The sequence below is a fragment of the Bactrocera tryoni genome, chromosome 1, assembly GCF_016617805.1.
Source record: "Bactrocera tryoni isolate S06 chromosome 1, CSIRO_BtryS06_freeze2, whole genome shotgun sequence".
In the NCBI taxonomy this organism is placed as follows: Eukaryota; Metazoa; Arthropoda; class Insecta; order Diptera; family Tephritidae; genus Bactrocera; species Bactrocera tryoni.
Window position 1 is genome coordinate 86,956,397 of NC_052499.1, and position 22,661 is coordinate 86,979,057.

Sequence of the window (22,661 nt, forward strand, 5' to 3'; positions counted from 1 at the left end):
TCTAATACTAGCCTGACGATTTTCAAGAACCATATCCTTTACTTTTTTAATATTTTCATCAGTTGAAGAGGTCTCTCGACTGTCTATGAAGGCTTTGTAACACTCATGTCCTGTGTTTTTGATAAATCTGAATCACCGTAGGCCTTTTCCCACATTCGTAATGAATCTGCTCACGAAATTTGGTTAGAAGTACAAAATTTGAAACAAATTCTTTGTTCGATTTTTAACCATTGTAAAAAACGTGAACCGACTTATGCAGCTGCTTTAAACAAACTGATTGAGAGATCGCGCTCATATATGACATGGTAATATAGGATAGTCCTATCAACTTAGCACAATACATATAGTATTTTTGAAATACATACCATTTTTCGCAATGCATATAGAAGGTCATTTCTGAGCTACATAGCTAAGAAAGCCTTAGAACTTTCTGCGTGCTCAATTTAAAAACCTAAAGAAATTTTTAAATAGTACGTTAGTATATCTGTGAATTTTTTGAAGACTTCTATTTGTATACATACTATTTTTGTATACTCTGTATTAAAATAGACTCCCTCTAGGGTTAGAATTTGGCAGCAACTGGAATTAGAGTTGTGTAGGACATTTATTGATGTGGACATTCCAATAGCCTTGTCAAATTGGTTATTTAATTCGCTTACCCTAGGTTAGATACCAATGAGATCTTCCTTAAGCCAATAGTAAATTAATTTAGGGAGCTGAAAACGGCGAAAGTGTGAATCGCCGCATATCAACAAAGCACCAATTACAAATTTGTTGAGGCGGTTAATATCGTCACATCCTCTGATTCGCCGAAAGTATGAGTATCAAGAGGAAGCTGGATAAATTCGCCCATAACTTGCTTTGGAAGAGTTAATACAGATCACATCTCATCCAAGCGAGAATCTAGCGACCCCTACTCAATGAAGTTCTGACAAGCTCTTGTGGATATACATAGTAGAACCAATAAGAAGAGTTTTCTTACCCCTTCAATCCCTAAGATTTTTAAATCTTTCATCAATGCATATTAGCCGATAGCTTGAGTTTACGAAATTTAAGCTATACTCTGGACTTGTCTTTTGTCTTTTGTTTTTTAACAAAAATGTTTAAAGAGAATATTATTTCACTAACTACTCATATTGCGCTGTCTGCAATGATGGAGCTTCGAGGCTCATAACAATCATTTACGGAATAGCTGACGTCAAAATACAATGGAAAGTTGTGGTCCAAACTAACAACGAAATTGAAAAGAATCAATTCTTTTTTTATAATTTGACAAACTCATCAATAACTTATTTTGAAAGTAAACGCGCATCTAATCAGAGGGGCATCCCTTCTAGACGCACATTCAATTCACATGTGAATACTTTCGATGCGCCGCAAAAAGCATTTTAATCAAGTAATTGGTTTCACTTCTGTGCGGTGCCTTTGCCACATCAAGCGCATTTTTGCGAAATTTGTTGCTCGTTAAATTTCTATTTGTTGAACTAACCGAAATTAAGTTGTAATGTTCGCATTATTGTTGGTTGAATTTGTATGGTTGGATAGCCACGTTTTGCAGTTTCAGTTCGCTCCCAACAACAACAAACTAACAAGTGTTCGAAATGCAAGTTCGCTGCCACATATTAACACATGCAGACAAGCACAAACGAATTTCCCGTTGCAATTCGGAATGAATACAAAGAAATCATGTAACGTAAACATTTAGGTTAACCAAAATGGCGGAAATAGTTTGGACGATGCCAGAGCAAAGCGGAACGAAAATTTACGAAAACTTTTTCAAACGAGCAAAAAAGCAACGAACACAGCAAAGCTGCAACGTGGCCAGAGCGAAGATGGAGCTGGGCAATTCTACTACAACAACAACAAGATAGTGTCTAAAACAAACGGCAATGCGAATACAGTTAACTTCCCGTTTGATGATGACGACGCTGTGCGCTTACAAAAGAATGAAGTTGCTGACAGCGGCGCGACGGGGTCAGGTTTCGACCAGGCTACGGACAGGTGGACTCAAGGAAGTGGACAAATTGCCAATGGCACTGCTGCTGCCAACACTGATTACAACAACGCCAGTGCGATGGTAAGACGCAGTAAGAGTCGCTTACGACGGTGGAGTGTGAGGAGTAGCAGCGTGTCGGGGGAATGGCGTCTGGGAGCGAATCCCTCAATGGCCAAGCGACAATTGAGTAAAAGTGTTGTGGACACAAATCAATTGGCAGTGTCAAGCAATCAATCGCCATTGAAACAAAGCGTGCAAGACATGAACAGCCATTACAACAAAACATACAACTACTATTACAACAACAACGATGTTGCGACAATGGAAAGCAATGAAAGTCAAAAAAGCAGCGACTACAATGCGCACTACGAGTTCGGCAGCAACGATGCCACTGGGGATTGTCTTAGTCGCGACGATGCTGGCATTGAAAGGGACGAAGCGAACGCGGTAGGAACTGGCACAAAGGCAAACACAGTCTTTGACCAGACCGTTGATGACGATGTCACAGCAGATGTTGCTGCACAAGAGGAGGAGCATTGTAGCGGTGCTTACTTATATGACACAGGAAATCAAGTCACTGGCCGACAACACACGCCATCACCGGACCCCTGGTCAGCAGCTCCTTTGAGTGCACACAAAAATCGGCAACAACAACAACAGCAGGCGCAATTACACACATCTGGGTTGACTGAAACGAAGCGAGTGAATTTAGTCACAATGACTGGGAGTCGAGCGCCCAGCTCTACCAACCGCAATAGTACGGCATTCGCTCCACATGTCAGCGCAACTGCAAGCAAACTGGAAAGCTGCGCTACGCAGCATACAACCCTAAATTGCATTGCAGTAGTCGGTGGCAGCTACGCACGCAACAATGAGAGTCCCCACACTACACGTGTGGGTGGCTTCCTCGAGCATTCGGAAGCCTCTTCTATGTGTGCCACACTGCAGCCCAGACAAGAGTTGCCGCAAAGCACCAATGAGAGGACGTCAACAGCAGCTGCACCACAAAGCTCACCACAATTGCAACTTCAGTCAAGGCGAGCGGAAGCGGGAAGTCGTACGAATAATGCCAGCCAGGTTTCGGCGCTCTTCAAAACGCCGCTTGTGAAGCGTGCACGTGGACACAGCGTAGACCGCTACGGCACGGGCGCCGCATACACCGCAAATGCCCAGTGGATGTCTGAACGGGACATCAGCAGGAAAATTACTACCGAATTTAAAAAAGTTATGACAGCGCCAGCCACGTCTGCTAAACCACAAGCGACGGTGTCAATGGCAGGCGAAATGATACAAGACAACAACAGCACTGCTGCGCCTGACGAATTGCGGTGGAAGCGGCAACGGCAAAAAGAAATTACGGGCATTACTACGCCACGGCAGCAGTGGCTCGGCGACGGCTGCCATAATTACTGCGCCGCTGCTGAGCGGGCACATCAAAGGTAAATCTGCTGGACGCTAATTTTTGTGGAATGCAATTTTTCTCTTCTTTTTTTTAATAATTGCCGGAGATATTTTACACGGGGGGAGTGTGGGCTCTATAGAATATTTAAATAAAGGAAAATTTAATCGGCTCTACAGCGCATAAACTTACTTACATATGTATGTATTTGAATGAGGAGTGGAATGAGGTTAAAAAACTGCGGCTGTAGAATGCCTCAATCGTGCATACACTTTAACGGTATTTTCTTTCAGCTGGCATTTTGTGCTGTGTTAAAAAAATGCAAGAATTTTTGACTACTCATAATTTAAAGTCGATTATTTTAAAAAACTAGAAGTTTACTAAGCACATACTAGCGAGCAAAATTTCTATATTTACAACAAGGAAAATCCTCAGAGGATGCTGTCATCTGTAGAAGTTTACGCAAGTGAGGAAAGCTCTCTGGCCGCCATTCACTTGGACTTCTTTTACATATGGCTCAAGCAGCTCACGACTTCCAATCTTAGACCAAGTATCCTATGGGTAGCCAAAGAACGAGTTAAAGAGGGAAAGGCACACCATCCATCATAAGGATTGTGCGCTGGGTTTGGGACCTCCCGCGTAAAAAGCGACCCGAATGAAAATAAGGAAAATTTAACTCCTGAAATACTCCAATGAGAACTACAAAGTTCTGCATGTTGGATTTTTCAAATTGATTCTAACTGAGCGTATATTGCGGCTGGTTGGTCTTTAGTTGATAGAGGTTTTACCTCTTTCCATAAATTCATATAACATATGTAGTTAGATCGAGATGTTTATGAGTTCTAACTTATTCTCAGAATTGCCTGAAAATCGGAAAACGACATGTCTGCGACCTGTCCTCAGACCACAAAAAAGCTCGCTCTAAAGAGATCACCGTGGCATGTTTTAAAGTAAGGAAAATCGGAAGATCGCCAAAATAAGTGTATCGCCTTGAGAGACGATCTAAAAGAATTTTTTCCTTCAAAACTAGTTTTTGATTAGAAATCGTTTGTGGTGAGACTAAAAAGTGAAAAACCCGATGAAAACAGTATCGACATTCTTTGAACAATTTCTCCCACAAGTAATTACCAATGATTTGTCCGAATACGTCATTCTGACACATTTTCATGTGCCTTTCCAAGTCACCGTTCCATCTAACTAAACTTAATAAGTCATTTGCGGAATTCACAGAATATCTTTTTTTGTTTCTTTTGAGCTTTGATAGAATTAGTTCACAAATTTGTGGAGTTTTTTCTCCAAAAATGTTTAACTTTCATGAATACATAGTCGTGCCAGTGCCAGTAACACCTACACACGCTCGGGTTCAGAAAGAGAGCACAGGTGCCTGTGGCTGTTCCTCGCAATTCATTGGCGCTCACAAAAACTTACAGTAGACTGCTCCGTAATCACAATGTGCATGTGTAGATGTGCACTCACATTCGCTTGCATAATCAACAGCAAATGACACATTACACCTTTGACACGAAGAACGCCAGCCATTCCGTTGATAATGAGGCGAGTCGGTTGACAGGAAGTTCAAATGAACAGTGAAGTGAATGTCACGTGACCAGTTTGTGGGTTCGTTCTTGCCCCGACGCTGCCATACGAAGGGGGTTTTCCGGCTGAAGTGTTTAGAAATTGTTGAAGTTTACAAATCGCTTCCAGGGTTTCGCAGGTGTGCGCAGTTAATGCCAGGGTGTGAGCCAGTTAGAAATTATTAAACTACAAACTTTACTGTTACACTGTTGCTAATCTGCTATTAGCTGAATGGAAGGAGGCGACTATTTCAAGTACTTTTCTGCAGACACTCTCAACTTTGAGCGCTGCAGGTCTTGACTGAGGTTTTTAAAGCTCTTGAAGTTTGGAACTTGGGTCCCTCAAACTTTCAAGACTTGAGAACTTGTTATGATAGAAAATGTTAAAAGCAGAATAGCGGATAATAAGTTATATTTGGTGTAGAAATAAAGATGTCTGAGCTTGAAGCAAATCGTTGTACTGTTTTTTCTTCTTCATTATTTGAGCTCTGATTCTTTATATTGACTTGGAGTCGAATATAAGGACTGGACGATATTAAGTTTTTGAAGAAAAGAGAAGTCAAAAACCATTTCATATTGATGCACTCAATACAAAATATTGCAAGCTGTGAAATAATAAACTTTAGGAAACCAGCGCCTCGTTTCACTTGCACGATTTGCCCTCAATCCCTCAACATCTATATTTTAATAGCTTTCCCTTAGGCCAAATTCACGCCAATTTGCATGCATTTTCCATTTTTGTTTTTAACGCTCACAAATATGCCAAAATTTACTGACGAAATTCCCAAAATTTAATTTCAGCACTGCGACTGCGACTCCGGCCTTGCCAAGCTCAAGCTTAAGAGCCTACAACAGCAACAACAACCTCACGAAATACGGTTTCACATCAGCGCTAGCCAGCGCCGACTGGTCAACCACACAGGCATCGCTAGCGGAGCGCCTAAACAGATTTCGACACAAGCAACAACAACAGCAACAAGTGAGCGCTTGGTCGATCGAAGGCGAATTATCAACGCCAGAAGACTATTACAAGCATTACAGTGGCGCAAGTGATTCCAATAGGCACAACAACAATCAGCATTACAACAACAGTGCAGCCAGTAGTGCCAATAAACCAACGGTACTCGAGCGCAGTGAATTAATACCCACTGCGGACACATACACTTCAGCCACAGAACAACAGTGTCCATCATTGCTCCAAGCGAGATTCGTTAATAGCAAGAACAACAACAATTACGTTGGACAACATCATTATAAGCTAAGTCAACAAAGTGCGAATGTTGCAACATTTGATGCAACTGAGTCATCTTCCACTCCACTAGCTTGTTACACGAAGCCGGGAAAACGGAGGCGTGTATTAGTGCGCAGGCGCAACAACACCGACGAACAAGCAACTTCTACAACAACTACCTCAATCAAGTCGCCCAGAGTAACAACAGCTGGCCGTGTAACGGCTGAAAGACAACAACGGACAGCAGCGGCAACAACACAAATTTGGTTTCTTTCATTTTTCCACAGCATTGGCCTAGGCAGCTTTGCCGAGCATGTTGCCGTGCAGTTAGGCGTATGCCGCAGCAACAGTAGCAGCTTTAGCAACGAAACGTTGCATACAAGTAGGCGTTCGACGCCAACGCCTCACACAATTCCCGTCGAGAACATTCCAAAGCGACGCTCATTCGACGTAATGGGTCTGCTGCGCAGCATGAAGCTTAAAGACCGCCTCGCCATTAGTCTGGGTGCAACCCTGATACTGCTGACGCTGCTGTTGGTGGTCGATGTGCAGATGGATTTCGGCGTTACGAATCGGCATTTATTACAGCAGCAGTCACGTGTGCGTTATGTAAATGAAAATGATGGCGGTGACACTGGTGGCACTGGTGCCTTCAGAGACTTCAAACGAAAATTCCTGCAAAAGAGGTGAGTACTTGAGCCGTATGTGTTAATTTGTGGGCGTACGGGTGGGTGTATGTGTGCTTAGAAATGGTTCAAGCCATGTGAAAGGCACTGTCGGGTCACTGCTGTCAAGTCGAATGTAGTTGATGGACGAGCGCCTTGCAAATGTTGACGCAAATGAGGTTAACAGATGATTTGCGAAAAGTAAAGCGTTGACATTTCGTCTTCTGGTGCGATGTTGGCTTCCATCTCATAAAGAGTGCATAGAGTTGCTACAACCCATATTGCTTTAACTCATATCAGCCATTAAAGTTTTCGGATGTGAAAATCTGGCCTAAAGATAAGTACACAATGCTTGAAAGTTGTTTTGTGGTAAAAGCTTCATTCTTCTCGATGGAAACATCGAAGATTCTTTAAAGTGTTTAAATGAAGAGCCGAGTTGACTTTGACATATCGTTCTGTCTGACTGTCTTTCCCCCAGCGGGCAGGAGATAGAACTTGCCCACGGTACAGTATGCCTATGTGTTGTTTGGCTTGCCTCCAAATATCAACGTAGTGTTGTCAGAACTAGTGCTATAATACCCAGCTTGAACTGATATTTTCGACTTTGAACGAGATTCTTTCTAATAAATTCATTGAGTATGATGAGTACTCAACTGGTAGTTGCAGAACATACAAAGCCTGATTGTACACTTAATTCTAGTTCTGCTCATTGGTTGTGGCCATTTGGGGAGATTGGTGGAGGCTGTGGTTTAAACTTAAAGGCAGGTAGAATTGAAAATTCAGTTAAGTGTGTGGTCGCACTGCGATCGGTATGCGGGAAACACAGCACAGCAGAGATTTTAGGTAGACTCGAACCCGACCTTTCCTTCCATCTGAACAATATCAACCAAATAATACTTGAAAACTGCTTGTATTTGGGGCGCTGATCAACCATTGTTTTGATCTATGTGCTTTTAAGCACCGTGGGGTAAGGACGTCATCGAAGGTATTCATGTAAAAACACAATGAATGTTGTCTGTCTATCAATATGCATACTTATTAGTCCCTCAGCTTTTGAGACGTCGATCTGAAATCTGTCAAACGTCTTTTGCTGCCCAAGATGCTGCTTGATGGAAGCGTAGATATCGGATATTTTTAGGAAAAACTGTTTTATTTGCCTAGAATCTTCTCGAAATTTCCCATGGATTGCTGCCCGAAGTTTTTCTTCAATCTCTAGACTAATACACACTAAACTAGTGCACCGTTTCTAAACTACTCTCACCGAAATCAGTTTTCGCCATCAGTCTGACATCAATTCCAAATCATTGCCATCTTTAATAATTAAATGAAACAAAGTTGCCATATTTCGTTACTTCTTTGGGGGCAACGTGTTATTAACTACCAAATTTTGTAAAAATAATGTTTATCTAGCTTTGTGTTATGTACCGTTACGCACACTTTATTAGTATATTAATACGGAAGCGTCGAAAAGCAATAATGTTACCTGGACTAGCTGTAAATAACCTATACAAAGCAAACGTAATATTGACGGCAACAAAAGGTAAATGATTTCAGCCATCAAACGGCAACGCAACAGGCAGCATAAAAAATGCAATAAACCATCATAAGCTGGTGCCATGCCAAAAGCTTTAAAGCTCAACCTTTCGTCGACGAAACATCGAAAACAGCCAGTGAAGTATCGAGCAAGTCTCAAGCCAGCCAAGGCCAAAGTAGCGCCAAACATCATATTACTTATGGGTTATGTGGCCTGGCAGCGCATGCAGGATCTGCGAATTGACGGGGGCTAGGGCGCCGGTGCCAGCAACATTTTTGCCACTCATAATATTAGAATGGGCGCTTGTTATTGGCATTGTGCTTATTGTGTGGGTTTTTGTTGTAGTTGTTGTTGTTGGCATTGCCGTTGTTTGCATTAAACGCTATAAGCCATCTTCTTACTTGTCGTCTTAACAGCATTTGCTGGCTTAGTGCACACTCTGCGCCGCCGCCGCCTCTGTTGTCGCTTGCAGCCCTGCGGTTGTGCTGTGCGCTGGCTGGCTGCCTGGTGGCTGGTTTATGCTGTGCCTTTAATGCGGTTGCGGAAGCCAAGTAATAAAACATCCAAATGGCGTAAATTGCGGAAGCAGCTAACGTAAGGAAATGCAGCGGCCGGTGTAGCTGCTGCACAAAAACAACGCCAATAGCCCTTGACGGCCGTAGTCATAGCTTAGGCCATGGGTAAGCGCATAAACAATGGCTTGGTGTATTTGTAGAGAGGAGCATTGCCGGGCGCGCATGCATATGTACAGCTCTACGTGGCGCCAGAAGCAGCTGTGGCACGAGCAACAGCAATAGCAACAGCGCCGGCTGCATTAAAAGCTACTAATGCCGTTACACGAAAGCGCTGCATGGCGGGCAACCAGCAAAGTTATTGCAGCTGCAACAAAGCAGCGCACTGACTAACGGTTTCTTTTGAAGGCGAGAGTGTGAAGCCGGCGGTAGGCGGCATGAAGGCGGGCTGGCGCTAAATATGATGTCAAGCAATCGGTGTTGGCTGGTGATACGCCTCACCGCAGGTCCTTTCTGCAATCCCTTTAATGTGGTAGATGCGGATTTGTGTGCGTTCAAAGCGCTAGCGCCGCTAAGACAAAGCAAAGTATCGAGCTTGTTGCAACACAGACGTTGGCGTGGTTGCGCTTGCTGCCTTAGACCACTACTTAAACGCTAAAACATTTAATTAATTCATAACTTCTATGCACATTTTCATATATATGAGTGTGTGCGTGTACATATGTTTCTGTACTGGCTTTAAGCCGCGCTGGCGTATTTAGCGTTTCATGGCTACTTTGTGCAATGCGAGCCTTGCAGTTGGCTCAAAATTGGCTTCGAGCGCAATGAAATAAAGTGCAGTTTAAACGTTTGTTGCTGTTGTTTTAGCCGTGGTTAATTATTGTCTCAAAATGTTTTGGTTTCGTTTACTTTGGCAAAGCCAATGCTGGCTTAAGCCAATGGTCGACTGTGAACGCCAAAGTTTCACGATGAAATTTATAATATATTCTTCCGGCATATCAAATCTCTTTGAAGCTATTAGGCAGCAATTTATTTGAATTCACTGACTCGCTCACTCCTTAAAAAGGTAAACTTATGCTATGTGTGTAAATAAACAATTCCTTGCCATTTGGAACAACTTCGGAGATAGTTTTAATTGTCAGGAACTATAAAATTCGCATTTCTCATTTTCCGGTTTTCTGCCCATCCTTCCATAGCTTCCACAGCTTCCTTATAGATAAGTGGCTTTCACTTTGTTTTTTAAATTGTAAAACTTTGAAACTTCGGCTTGTGTTTCCAAGTCAGCAGGTGTCAGACGCCTTTTCAATTTGCCTTTTTCTTGCGAAAACAATATGAAATCGCAAAGTTTTCTTCCTCCTTAAGCCCTGTGCGGCTAACTAGTTTAAAAGTGCGCTATTGAAATTTTTTATTTTGGGATAATCGCCTCGAGCTTCTTGACTCTAAATAGCTGTGTACATATATATGTATGTCTTTATATGGTTTTTCGCAGGACAGAAAAGTCTTATGCAAACAAAACAGTGTAAAAATATATATTCATCCAACTTACATACTCGCACATGTTTCTGAAGAAAAATTGTATTGTGTTATACTTTTTTCCCGGATGTAATTGCGTTTCTCTTTCCACTAGCAAATCACAAAAAAGTTTCTTTAATGGCATCAGAATTTAAGAGGCTATAGCCGCTTTCTGCAGAAACATCACCAATTTTATTAAAGAAATGAATAATGTTATTTATATAATATATATGCACATACTATATATACAGAGTTTTCCAAAAGGGATGATATGATTTCTAAGTGTCGTTTCACATTTTTGTGTGTCAAATCTGTAATTATTTCTCATTGTATTCAGTAATATTTACAATTTCATCATGGAGAGATATACGCAAGAATATAAATTATTCAATTTTATTGTCAAAATATCATTCTCAATTGCAACTTTGAGTGCGATTTTGTCATTCTATGATCGAAATAATCGTCCACCTGTGTGTGTGTATATTTTCTTTACGTAATGTTCAGGTGTAATAAAAATTTTGCTGACATTCAGGCAAGTGTTGCTGAAGAACGCAATTTGTCGATTCCAGGACGACCTCAAGAATGGGGACTGTCTCACACCACAACCTGGCGGATTTTGAGAAAAGATTTGGACTTGCATCCGGATAAAATTGTTCTTACTCAAGAAATTAAGCCATTGGAACGACTTCAGGATAACGATTTTTTTTTTATAAAATCATCTTCTCCGGTGAAACTCACTTTTATATGAGTGGTGCTGTAAATACACAAAACTGTCGTTTATGTTGGGAAGAAATTCACAAAGTATTCATGAATAACCATTACAGTCACCTTAATTGACAGTTTGGTGTTTTTTGGTCTGTTGGAATCATTGGTCCGTACTTCTTTTGAAACGATTTTCACAGTTACTATCAATAAAAATCGGTATAGATTGACGATAACCAACTCCTTATGACCGCAATTGGAAGAAATTGAAATCTTGGAGAAAAAAGAAAAGACATTTTGACAACATTAGGTTCCAACAAAACGGCACTACATGTCACACAGCATTTGAGACAACCCAATTATTGCGAGAAAAGTGTGGAGATTCGATTATTTGAAGAAATGGTGGCATTGAATGGCCTGCAAGAAGTTGAGGTTTAAAACCATTAAACTACTTCTTGTGAGGTCAATTGAAGTCATTGGTGTATAGCAATAAACCAGACTCTCTTCAAGTTTAGAAGTCAATATTGAACGTGCTATTCATGGCACACGACTTGAGTGAGACTTTAGTGAAAAAAAGTACCCGAAAATTAGAAAATTGGGTTCATCGCCTTCGTTCCTGCAAAAGAAGTCTTGGAGGCCAATTGAATAATGTTATATTCAGAACATAAAGTAGTGTGCTTGGAAAAAACGAGATCTGGAATCACGTCACTCTTATTTGAAAACCCTGTATAAATCATGAGGATAACCAGCTGAGTCGGTCTATCTATTCGTCTGTCCATCTATATGTCACTTATATACGCGAACTATGCTTCGAAATTTTGAGGTATCGATCCGAAATTTTTCTCACGTCCTATTTACGCCAATAAACCGCTCATTACCGGACCACCATTGCATATATGTACATAGTTGCGAGACATACTGATCGATCAATTTAGTTACTTAAGTCTGGACATAGTTTTCTACACATTTTTCGCTCCCGGTTTTCAACAGCAAATGCGCTAAAATACTTGTTAATTTTGATATTAAATTTATTAAAAAGACCCCAATGCATTTATTTTAGGTTCAATGAAATGAGAGTTCAAAATGGCTTATTTACGCCTCCCATAATAATTCTAAACTCGTAATAAATTTCGTCAAATTTCTCCATATGACTTAGAAAGTATAGAAGATAGGTAGAGTGGCTGTCTGACGACGTACAAACCCGTTGTGAAACCACCGACACTGAAATCCTCTGATTATCTTGACTCCTCTCAGAACCAATCCGTGCTTCTGATGAAGTTCATCAGTACAAAAAGTTTTATCTGCACATCCTTCGAAATATGGTATTCCAAGACTGCTGACAGTGACTTGTTAGCACTTCTACCAGAGTTCTTATGGCATTGGTTTTGAATTTTAATAGTCGGCATGTGTGGTCCATATTCCATTTATGCCACGTTTGATTGCTTGTTGTGCAAGTTAGGGATTGACATAACATGTGTACCGATTAAATGTCTACAAGTAGCCAGAAGCCTCTTTACTGAGTTTAAGTATATCTTAAAGAATTTTTATAGAAATTAAAACAAAAATGATTCTTAATTAGAGAGGACTCACATTTTAACTCAATGTGTTATAAATTTCTCTGTAATGACTTCATGGAATATACAGAGCGTAATTCGCAAAGTATATTCAGTGAAGAACAACCTCTGAAAGACTAACAGAGATTCCGTTCGTCAGCCTAATAGAAAAAGTTTTCCATCCTGTATGCATTTCGTAAGCTGAATAACAAATTATTGTCTTCTGGAGTGTTACTCGTACAAGTATAATAGACTCGATATTGTAGGAAAAAATGTTTCCTGAAGTGTGCCTTAAACTCCATCCGTTTTTGTGTGCGCTATTTGCATAAATGCACGAAGATTAAGTTTAATGATATCTGGAAGTTCGCCCATAAACGTTAGAATATTTTCTTTAAATTACAAAATTAGCATACCAAATGATTATTTGTTGCTTCACAAAAATGTGCATCAAATTTGGACATTTTGTAGAGAAGTGCGGAAGTAATCTGCTTTCAACACATTGCAAGGTAATTTTGATTATCACTTTGGAGTGTGAACACATCTAGAACTCACTTCTGTTGAAATGGCCCATCAACGCAAGTGCATTCAGCTGCCATATACTTTGAGCGTTTTGCAGCGGACTTTCCAACGACCCACTTGCGATGACACTTTGCTCCGAATAATGTTTAGAGTATGCAAAATAGGTAAGCTCCACAAAGCTCGGCAGGAAGGTGCGAAAGTTTCCGAGTAAATTCATTTGCATATGTGAATGTTTAGGTGTGTGTATACACGCTTATATAATAGTTTGTTTGTTTTAATATAAACAAAAATATATATTTAAGCGATGTGAAGAAGTATGAAGTTGACTCAGTCGATATAACCTCAAAGAAAAAACTTCGGAAACTCTCACCTCATCAAAATTATTGCCAACCAACGAGCTTGGACCAAAGTTCAAGTAGTTATGTCAAGCTTTGTTTATGTTTGATACTTAGCATTTATTTCTAATGAGAACTAGAAGGAACGTCAGCGAGGTTTCAAGCTTCTAATTTACAGTGAACTTTTTTGCCTTTGCTCTCTCTCTCTAAAGAGAAAATCGTAAAATATTTTTAAACAACTTTATACTTATACACGAGCTGCCGTCTCAACTAGATTGAGGCGACCTGTCATTAGAATAGTAATACAAACCCATACAAATAATGAAACATGTCGCTTATTCAAAAATATTAAGCTAAATTTTCAGTCCGTTCTCCGCTCACTATATTTCAGCCAAATTCACAACTTAATCTTTCCCAATATGCAGAAGTTTGTGGAAATGCCGCATTGCATAATTTAACAGCAGCAACAACTGCAATGGCAACAGCAAGACTGCAGCAAGTGAAACAATGAAGCGGTTAGTGCATTTCAATCTTTGTTTGTTGACAAAACTTCACGCATATCAATTTCGCCCGCTGCTCTCTCGCCACTCTTGCGGTAACTGACAAATGCCAACTTTAAAACTTGACTCCGAGGGTGGTGGTGACAAAACTTTTGGTGGCCAAAGATAAGAGACAAAGTTAAAGTGAGATCACTATTTGCTTCTTTGTGCTTGTTTCATTCGTGTCTTGAAGAGATTTTACAATTTCGTTTTGTAGTTTTTATTTGTTTTTTTTTTGTTTTTGTTTTTGTATTGTACTAAGGGAACTATTGAAGCTCTGAATCGACAAATGCCTAAGGCGCAGGGTTTCTAAGTAGTCAATTCTGATTTGGGTTGGAAATGCAAGTAACTATAAAAATATTATGTGTCTGGAATCACTGAAATTCTTTATTCCTGTGAAAGCACAATCGATTCCATTATGTATGGAACTCGAGTTCTTTTGGCCACCATGGCCACCATGCGAAAGCTTGCAGAAATCCAGACTCTGAACCAAATTTCCGACGGTTTCCAAGCATAAATCGACCAATTCTGCTGCAATTTCGCGTTCGATGTTCGTACGAAGTTCATCAATCATCGCTGGCTGGTTGGCATAGACCATAGACTTGACGTAGCTTCACAGGAAATAGTCAAACGGCGTTAAATCGCACGACCGTCCAATTGACTTGGCCATTTCGTGAGTTAACACGTTCACCAAACGTGGTTGTGACTGTCGCTGTTGAACCACATATTGTCCAAGTCCATATTATCCAATTCAGGCCAAAAATGTTCGGTAATCATTGAGCGGTAGCGATGCCCATTCACAGTAACGTGTCGATCTTGATCATCACGGAAGAAGTACGGCCCAATGACGCCGGCGTCCCATAAACCGTACCAAATCGTAATTTTTTCGGGTTGCAATGGTGACTCACGGAGTACATGGGGATTGCTGCCTGAGCAATGACGCATATTTTGCTTATTGACGACGTCATTCAGCCAGAAATGAGGATTACTTTCAAGTTGTTGCTCAGCCCCTTTCACGAATATACGACGATTCTGGTGGTCAAGCGGCTTCAGTTCTTGCGTCAATTTGATCGTGTAAGGATGTAGGTCAAGATCTTTTCGCAATATTCGCCACAACGACGTCACAGTGTGAGAGAATGATGTGGGTCTTTCTCAATTGATGGTATTTGACGAATGCATTATATTCGGCGTAGGAACCTTCTACGAAGAAATAAAATTTCCTAAATACAGTATAGGTTTCTTCTATCGATATCTAAACATGTTGCACTTGTTGAATCACTAATTAGCATTTAGAGTCATTGCCGCTTTAAATAAAGTCACCCAGGCGCAGCAAATGCAGGTTGCTCTCACTCCAAATTAGTTCATCAATTAATTTAAAAGTTCATGTGCTAATTTAAACTGTGCTAAGGACTTCGTGGTGGAATTTTTGAGTAGTTAATTGTGTTTACCCCCATCATATTTCGCTTTATTATTATTATTTTTCCATCAAACTAACTCTGCAATTCCAAACACTTATTTTCGAATGTAGAAATTAATTGCGAAAACATTTAAAGTGCTTTTATTGCGAATTGTTTTCGAAGTGGCAGCGCCGTACGAAGTTTTCGCATTCGGCTGCAGCGCCGACAGGAGCAATGAATGCAAAGGAGTACATACAATTCCACACATCCACACAACCGTACATGCCACCCATTGAAAACACTCAACGACTACTTGCCGAAACTCTGCAGAGAGCGCTTGATGGCAACTAGTTTTATTCACTCGCTCATCAACCCAACTCGACTCATCAATGCCGGCTGCGCTTCTATCTCCAACATAAATAGCACACATGCATATCTGCTGCACACCGCTCATCAAACACACGTACGCGCGTTGCTGTTCGTCGCCGAGGCGTATTGCCACTCGCTTCGCTTTCACGAAGCCATAATTATTTTCCAGAAACTTTTATTGAAACTAAACTAATTTCGAAACAAGCAGCAGTGACGCAACAACCAACCAACCAACAACTTGAGATTTTCAGTAATTACAAATTTTGCATAATCTCCTGCCTATGTTGACGGCATCATCGTCACCGTCAACGCCAGCGTCGCGTTGTCTATGTCCTACATCCCTTAGCCGTGTTTGACGTTGTTAGCATAGTTTTACTAGTGTTTATCTCTTCTCAAAATGTTTCATTTTGTTATGCAATTATTTTTATTTGCAGCAATTCATCCGGTTCAAAGGAGACAGCCACGCCGACAACCACACAATCGCGCCCTGCAGGCACTGCGGCAGGTGGCAGTTCGGCGGACGTGGCGGCGGCGGCGGGTGCCGGTACGAGCGGTGTACAGCAGGATGCAGCAGCTAGAGAGGATATGTTGGCGATCCAGAAATTGGAGCGGGAACCTCATGATCCCTTTGACGACTTGTTCCGGCTGCTGATGGGCCTGGACAAAACCGACTATTCGCACGTGTTGATCGATGATGATGGGTCTGTGATAACGGAAAACCCAACTATCGCTGAAATGACGGGCCTGAAACCAAGGTGAGTGCTAGATCTCTGTTTTCTAAACGCAATAAGAGTGTGATTTTGAGGTCGCTATATATTTTTTTTATAACTGATGGCAGTTCTTGTGCCAGAAACATGCATACGGGTGTGGTCAAGTCATGAGTTAGCTTATTAAATTTAATACTACATATATCACTTTGTGTTCATTGCTAGCAATACTGAACAATTATCTTGCGCCAGTGATCCTACCACGAGACCGTTCCCAAGACAGTCGGGTCCACGTAACCGAAACGGATGCGGATCTTTTGTTCGGCCAAGCGCCGGGAACTCGGCAGAATTTTGACTCTTCAACAACAACATATAACAAGTACTTTGATAATTCGAATGATTTAAGAGGATGCTTCATATCGCAAGTCGAATAAATTCGATAATGGAAAATTTTGTGCGAATGAGTTAAACCGTTCCACCATTTCCATTATTATTCGGAAAGCCTTGTATCGATGCTATATTCGCCTTGCAAACATTCTGGTAGTTTCCGAGAACTTTTAGCTTTCGGTTCCGAGTGAACTTGGATTTCCCTTACTATTTGTACATGATTACTTACACTTCTGCATTGTTGCCAGACTGACTATTCGCACTCACAACTGCTGCTGTGCAATCTATTCAGCATTTCGGCAGCGCTGTAAGATCGCAATTCCGCAGGAATACCGAGCAATGTAACTCAGTTACGTAATCAAAATATATGTATAGATACATACATACATAGAATATGTGCGTATAAGTATGATTGCGAGTATCAAAAAGTAATGACATTCATCCGGATTTCTTCACGCATGCAATTTCACATTTCGTGAAAGCTTCGCAGTGGATTCAGGAGCGTAATATATTTATGCGCATAACGGCATATGTAGCGCTTTTTCCGTGTCTCATTGTTTTGTAATTCCCTCGGAAAATGACGACTTGCAGAATATGGATGCTATATAAATTCATAAATGCATGTGTGTGTGTGTTTGCGGGCGTGTGGAGGTGTGGCAACCGCAGCAGCACAGCGGCAATTGTGAAATTGCTGTGTCACTATTAATTCTTATGTGTTGTGCGGCGATAGGTGAGTGGCATCCTACAAGGTTTTGAGGTTCATACTCCGGTTTGTAGCGATATCTCCTTACTTAAGCAGATGCATTTATAAATCTATATATACATATATATATATGTATATAGGTATTTAGATTTGTTGGCGCATTCTACATCATGCAATGTTTCACGAAATGCACGGCATTATAATTACGTGGATATTTTGCCGACCTGAGCAATGTCTAGGTATTTCAGTCATTTTAGTGCCTATGTATATGCATGGGTTAAGCATGTAAGCTACTGCTACCGGGATAATGGCACAACGTCACATTCTCCGCTCTTGTATGTGTGTGTATGTGTGTGGTGGGTACTAAAAACGGTGTGGCATAGTTTGCGGTGGTTTGACATGGCATTGCGAGACACCGACTTCACGATATAATATAGCGAATGACATTGCATTAATTTTTTACCGACACAGCATTTTAATCTCGCGAATATATAATATACTTCACAGGATCATTTCTGTAGTCAGTCTTTATTTACTTTCTTTGCAAATCTCGCGAATTTTTGAACCCAAGGCCAATGCCTTCCACATGGTTTTTAATTTTGATCAGAAATTGTTCCCTCTTGGGTGTAAACTATGGCATATAAGTCATTTGTGTTTGTCAGTTGTATTTGAAAGCAGTCCCACAGGAAATAGTCCAACGACGTTCACCAAATTCGGGTTTCAATAAATCAATTGTGGCATTCGCTGTGTGGCTTGTGGTGCCGTCTTGTTGCAGCAACATGTTGTCCAAATTCATATCATCCAATTCGGGCCAAACATATTCGGTTATCATTGAGCGGTGCCGATTCCCATTCACTGTAACGTGCCGGTCTTGATCATCACGGTAAAAGTACGGCCCAATGACGTGGCCGGCTCATAAACCGCACCAAACCATAATTTTTTCGGAATGAAATGGTGACTCACGGAGTACATGAGTCTGCCTGAGCAATGACGCATATTTTGCTTATTGACGAAGCCATTCAGCTAGAAATGAGCCTCATCGCTGAAGGTGATTTTTCGATGAAAATCCGGATAATTTTCAAGATGTTACTCTGCCCAATTCACGAACATTCGACGATTCAGGTGGTAAGAGGCTTCAGTTCTAGCGTCAATTTGATCTTGTAGGAATGTACGCCAAGATCTTTCTGCAAAATTCGTCAGAACGACTTCACAGAGTCTCTTTAATAGATGCATTAGCGGCAGAAATATTCCCGACACTACGAGCACCCTGGCAGGTAAACATTTTGCACTGCGCCTGTGTATTCAAATTTTCCACTAGACGCTCAATTGTTGATCTGACAGGACGATTATGACTACCATAATTTGGACGTGGCGCTCTTAAAGTTATGTTTACTGACTGCAAATTTCGGTAGTAAATTTTAATAATTTCGACTCGTTGTTGGATCATATAACTTGCCATGATGAAAGGCCAAGCCTTACTGAACAGAAATGCCGAAAAGCGGGAAAAATAATGCCGTCGTTCGCTGTCCCAATCGGTCTACTTTTGTAGCGTGGCCATTACATCTGCCGCTTATTCCGTCCTTGCAAAGATGAAACCTCAAATTGTCGAAGTAGTAGTATTAATGAATTAGAAAGTAAAATTTTTTTATAGGTGGTCATGTAGTCTGATAAAAGTGATTAACCAATCTGAAAGGGCTTAAAGGTTCTATAAAAACTCGTTATGTCGGCCAATATCAATACGCTCCTCAGAAATGTGAGAAGACCTGAGCCAGGTAGAGTATTTGGTTTCAACAGCGCCAACGCTAATCATCCATACAATTTTATGATTTCCTTATACCAAAAGTTCTCTAGATATTCAGTATTCACCGCATTCCCAACTTGAGCGCCACTGAGCTGCGAGTTTCAAGTTTCAGCTGCGCTCGTACCATTCCTCTCCTTACTTTTCTCAACTTGAGTAAGGAAATATTGGCTTATGTCCTGAAATAGATAATATTAAAAATATGCTTTAGTGCTTGTTTGCATATAACCATATTACATAACCATACCGTATTACATAAGTATGCCTGCGCTAATTTATATTGCAGCAAGGCTTTTAGCCTTATTAAAAATGCAGCGCTCGACCTTAACAATTATTTATATTAACTTTAATTATTCCAGCAAGGTGGAGCTGAGCGTGGATTTTTCTGATCCCTGCCGGCGTTTGTTCGCGAATGTCTCTAAGCTTTGGTTTAATACCACGCCATTTTTATTATGCAGCACGTCACATAGTTGCCTTGACAGCTGCTATTATTATGCCGTCAAAAGCTGTTATATTAAATGTCCCTTACAGCTTCGATCGCAGCAGAATCTGCGAAAGCCAAATCGGTGCTTAAATTTTCATGTTGTTGACGTGGTGGTCGCTGCTTGCGCTGGCTGCTTATTGCGTAAAGTTTGTCAGCTCTTTTGTTATCATAACAACTCTTTCACGACTTTTTGACTGCCTATCTGGCGCTCTATTCAAGGCATCTTTGTGCGTTTCTGCTCGCTGAATGGGAAGCGGAAAGTTTTCTGTTGACCATTTTGTAGCTATTTGCATTGTGTTGGTGGCTTAATGCACTTGGTACAGTTATTTGGGACATCAGCTGTTTAGTAATTTCTAAAATAACTAGCTACAATTCTTTTGTGAAAGCATTTCATTGTTCACTCTCCATAAAGTGAAGGAAATTCTTACAATTGGGTTATAAAAGTTGCCAATTTCAGCCTTGTACCAATAATAATTTATAACTGTGTATAATATGAATTTTAGATAGGCTTTTTATCGAGAGATCAACCTAAAATCTGGAATACTCCAGGCTGAAGACAAAACTATCTAAATATGAACCTCAATGCACAACTGAATGAAACGAAATTAGACTTTTTAAAGCGTCGAAAAAGTCTTTTCGTATTTCTAATCAAACTTAAACTTATTTTTGTTATACTCATAATAACAAATAAATAAACAAATATGTACCATTTTTGCCATTTTTCCTCTAGAGACATTATTCCGTCAGTGTGACTCGAAATTTCGAAATTTCCAGAACGGAAGCGAGCGAATCATTGTTGTGCTACACGAACTGATACAGCATCGTCTTTGTAAATTTCACAAATTTCATTGGTGGCTTGCGTGGCATTCTTCCTTTTTTTATACAAAAAATTTAAAATATAGCGAATTTCTTCATTATTTTCAATCATTTTTGAACCGTTGTAACTTTTTTTCAACTTCCCCGAATTTATTTTTTTGAAATGAAGCTTAAAATCACACCCTTCCAACACTCTATGCTATGACACAATGTGATAGGTGGCACTGGAGCTATACGACTACAACGACATCTATTGGCAAAACACGAAAAGACTTTTTCGACTACCGATATTTTAGTCTTTTTCAATATCCAAAATCTTCATAATATAGAGTACGCCAGGCTGAAGACAAAACCACCGAGATGTAAGCCTCAATGCAGAACTGAATGAAATCAAATTAGATTTTTTAAGAATTTTTAATATTTACAATCCACAGCTCACCATAGTCTCTATGAAAAAGATTTAATTCTGCATAAAATTTCTGAAAGATTTTATTTAGTTTGCAACAAACTGATTTTAATCTGCCATGCTGCTGAAGCTGCTGGAGTCACAAGCAGCTCGCAACCACAATATAACGTTATTTGTTGTGGCACAAACGAAGGCACCTTCTCCGCTCCCAGCGGCATAGCGGACACGTAGTTGATGGCGAAAGGCGCTCAGCGGGTTATTTCAAATCGTTTTATACACTAAGCTAATTTGCTTTTGCCCATTTTTACTCGGCGCGTGCTCTCATCCACCAGTGGCATTGATGCCATCTTGCCTTCATACCCAGTTGTACATATGTACATATATAGACATGTGTATATGGAATGGTGTGTATGTGTGTGAGCATTTGTGACACTGACACATTCATGGTGGGGGGCGAATTTGTAGTGAAAGTGCAAAAAGAGAAACTGATTTTTACTGATTTTTATTTGTGTATGTGTGTGTGTTGGCTTGCGATGCCAACACCAACGCGTGCAACACTTCAGATCTACAAGAATGTTGCACATTTAATTTACGTGACTCAATTACAAAAGGATTTATTTTTCATAGCGTTTTCGTGTATAAATTAGAAAAGCGTTTGCCACGTCAAAGCTTTCGAATTCCTCACGCATTTCGTGCAACCCTCGGCGTAAAGCAAGTTGATTTACATATAATGGTTGAGTTTGAGAAGCTGTGCGCGCTCAAATAGAATTGGTTTTCAAACAAGTGAAGTAGAAAGGAATTAATAAAATATTATAAAATTAATGGTGTGTGAGATTTTGCTTTTGATACCTTTTTTTTAATAATGCTTAGAGTATGACGGATTACAGAAATTATTTGAAGTGTTACACCAAAAAAAATTTACTAAAGTAGTAAATTTAATACTCACTTATCTATTGCTTGCTATGGTACTCAGTACATGAACCCTCTTCAGTTTAGACTTGCTTTAGGGTATACTATATATCGTCACTTATGCGCAAAAACGTAACATTACTTTTCATAAGTTTACAGGAGAAGGAAAAACGATATAATAGAAACCATTAATATTGAAATAAAATTTCAGTTTTGGATATAAAACGGTTATATATTGGTTATATATGGGTTAAAAATGAAAACGGAAGCCGAAAATTTTGTGCTACATATATGTATGTATGTAATATGATGTAGTGAATCGTAAGCAATAAAAACCTGAATTTCGATTTCTTGGATGAAACGTAGTTTCACAGTTTAGGTGACGATATGTACATATGTACATATAACAAATCAACTGTCATTAACAGAAGTGAAGTGGAGAGAGAGATACGACTATAAGTGCGTAAAGGACCAAGTTTTTATAAAATTATTTCACTGTTGATCTCAAAATCGTTGCATTGTGTGCCACACGTTAAAAGCCAATTAATTGTAAAATCGTGCTTTAGCGCTAGAAAAGTAAGAGAAGGAGTGTGGAGTGTACTTTTAGCACTAAC

General features: G+C 40.2%; 1 protein-coding gene and 1 pseudogene across 1 annotated transcript in view; both read left to right on the forward strand.

Annotated features, from left to right (window-relative positions):
* The window catches only part of LOC120782353, a 53,367-nt gene that overhangs the window by 1,313 nt on the left and 29,393 nt on the right, over positions 1-22,661 (forward strand). Inside the window, exons 2-4 of the mRNA XM_040114593.1 lie at positions 1,706-3,435; positions 5,771-6,886; positions 16,272-16,592. Of these exons, the coding sequence (XP_039970527.1) occupies positions 1,706-3,435; positions 5,771-6,886; positions 16,272-16,592 (3,167 nt within the window). The remainder of the gene's footprint in view (positions 1-1,705; positions 3,436-5,770; positions 6,887-16,271; positions 16,593-22,661) is intronic.
* Positions 18,125-18,259, forward strand: LOC120767113 (annotated as a pseudogene).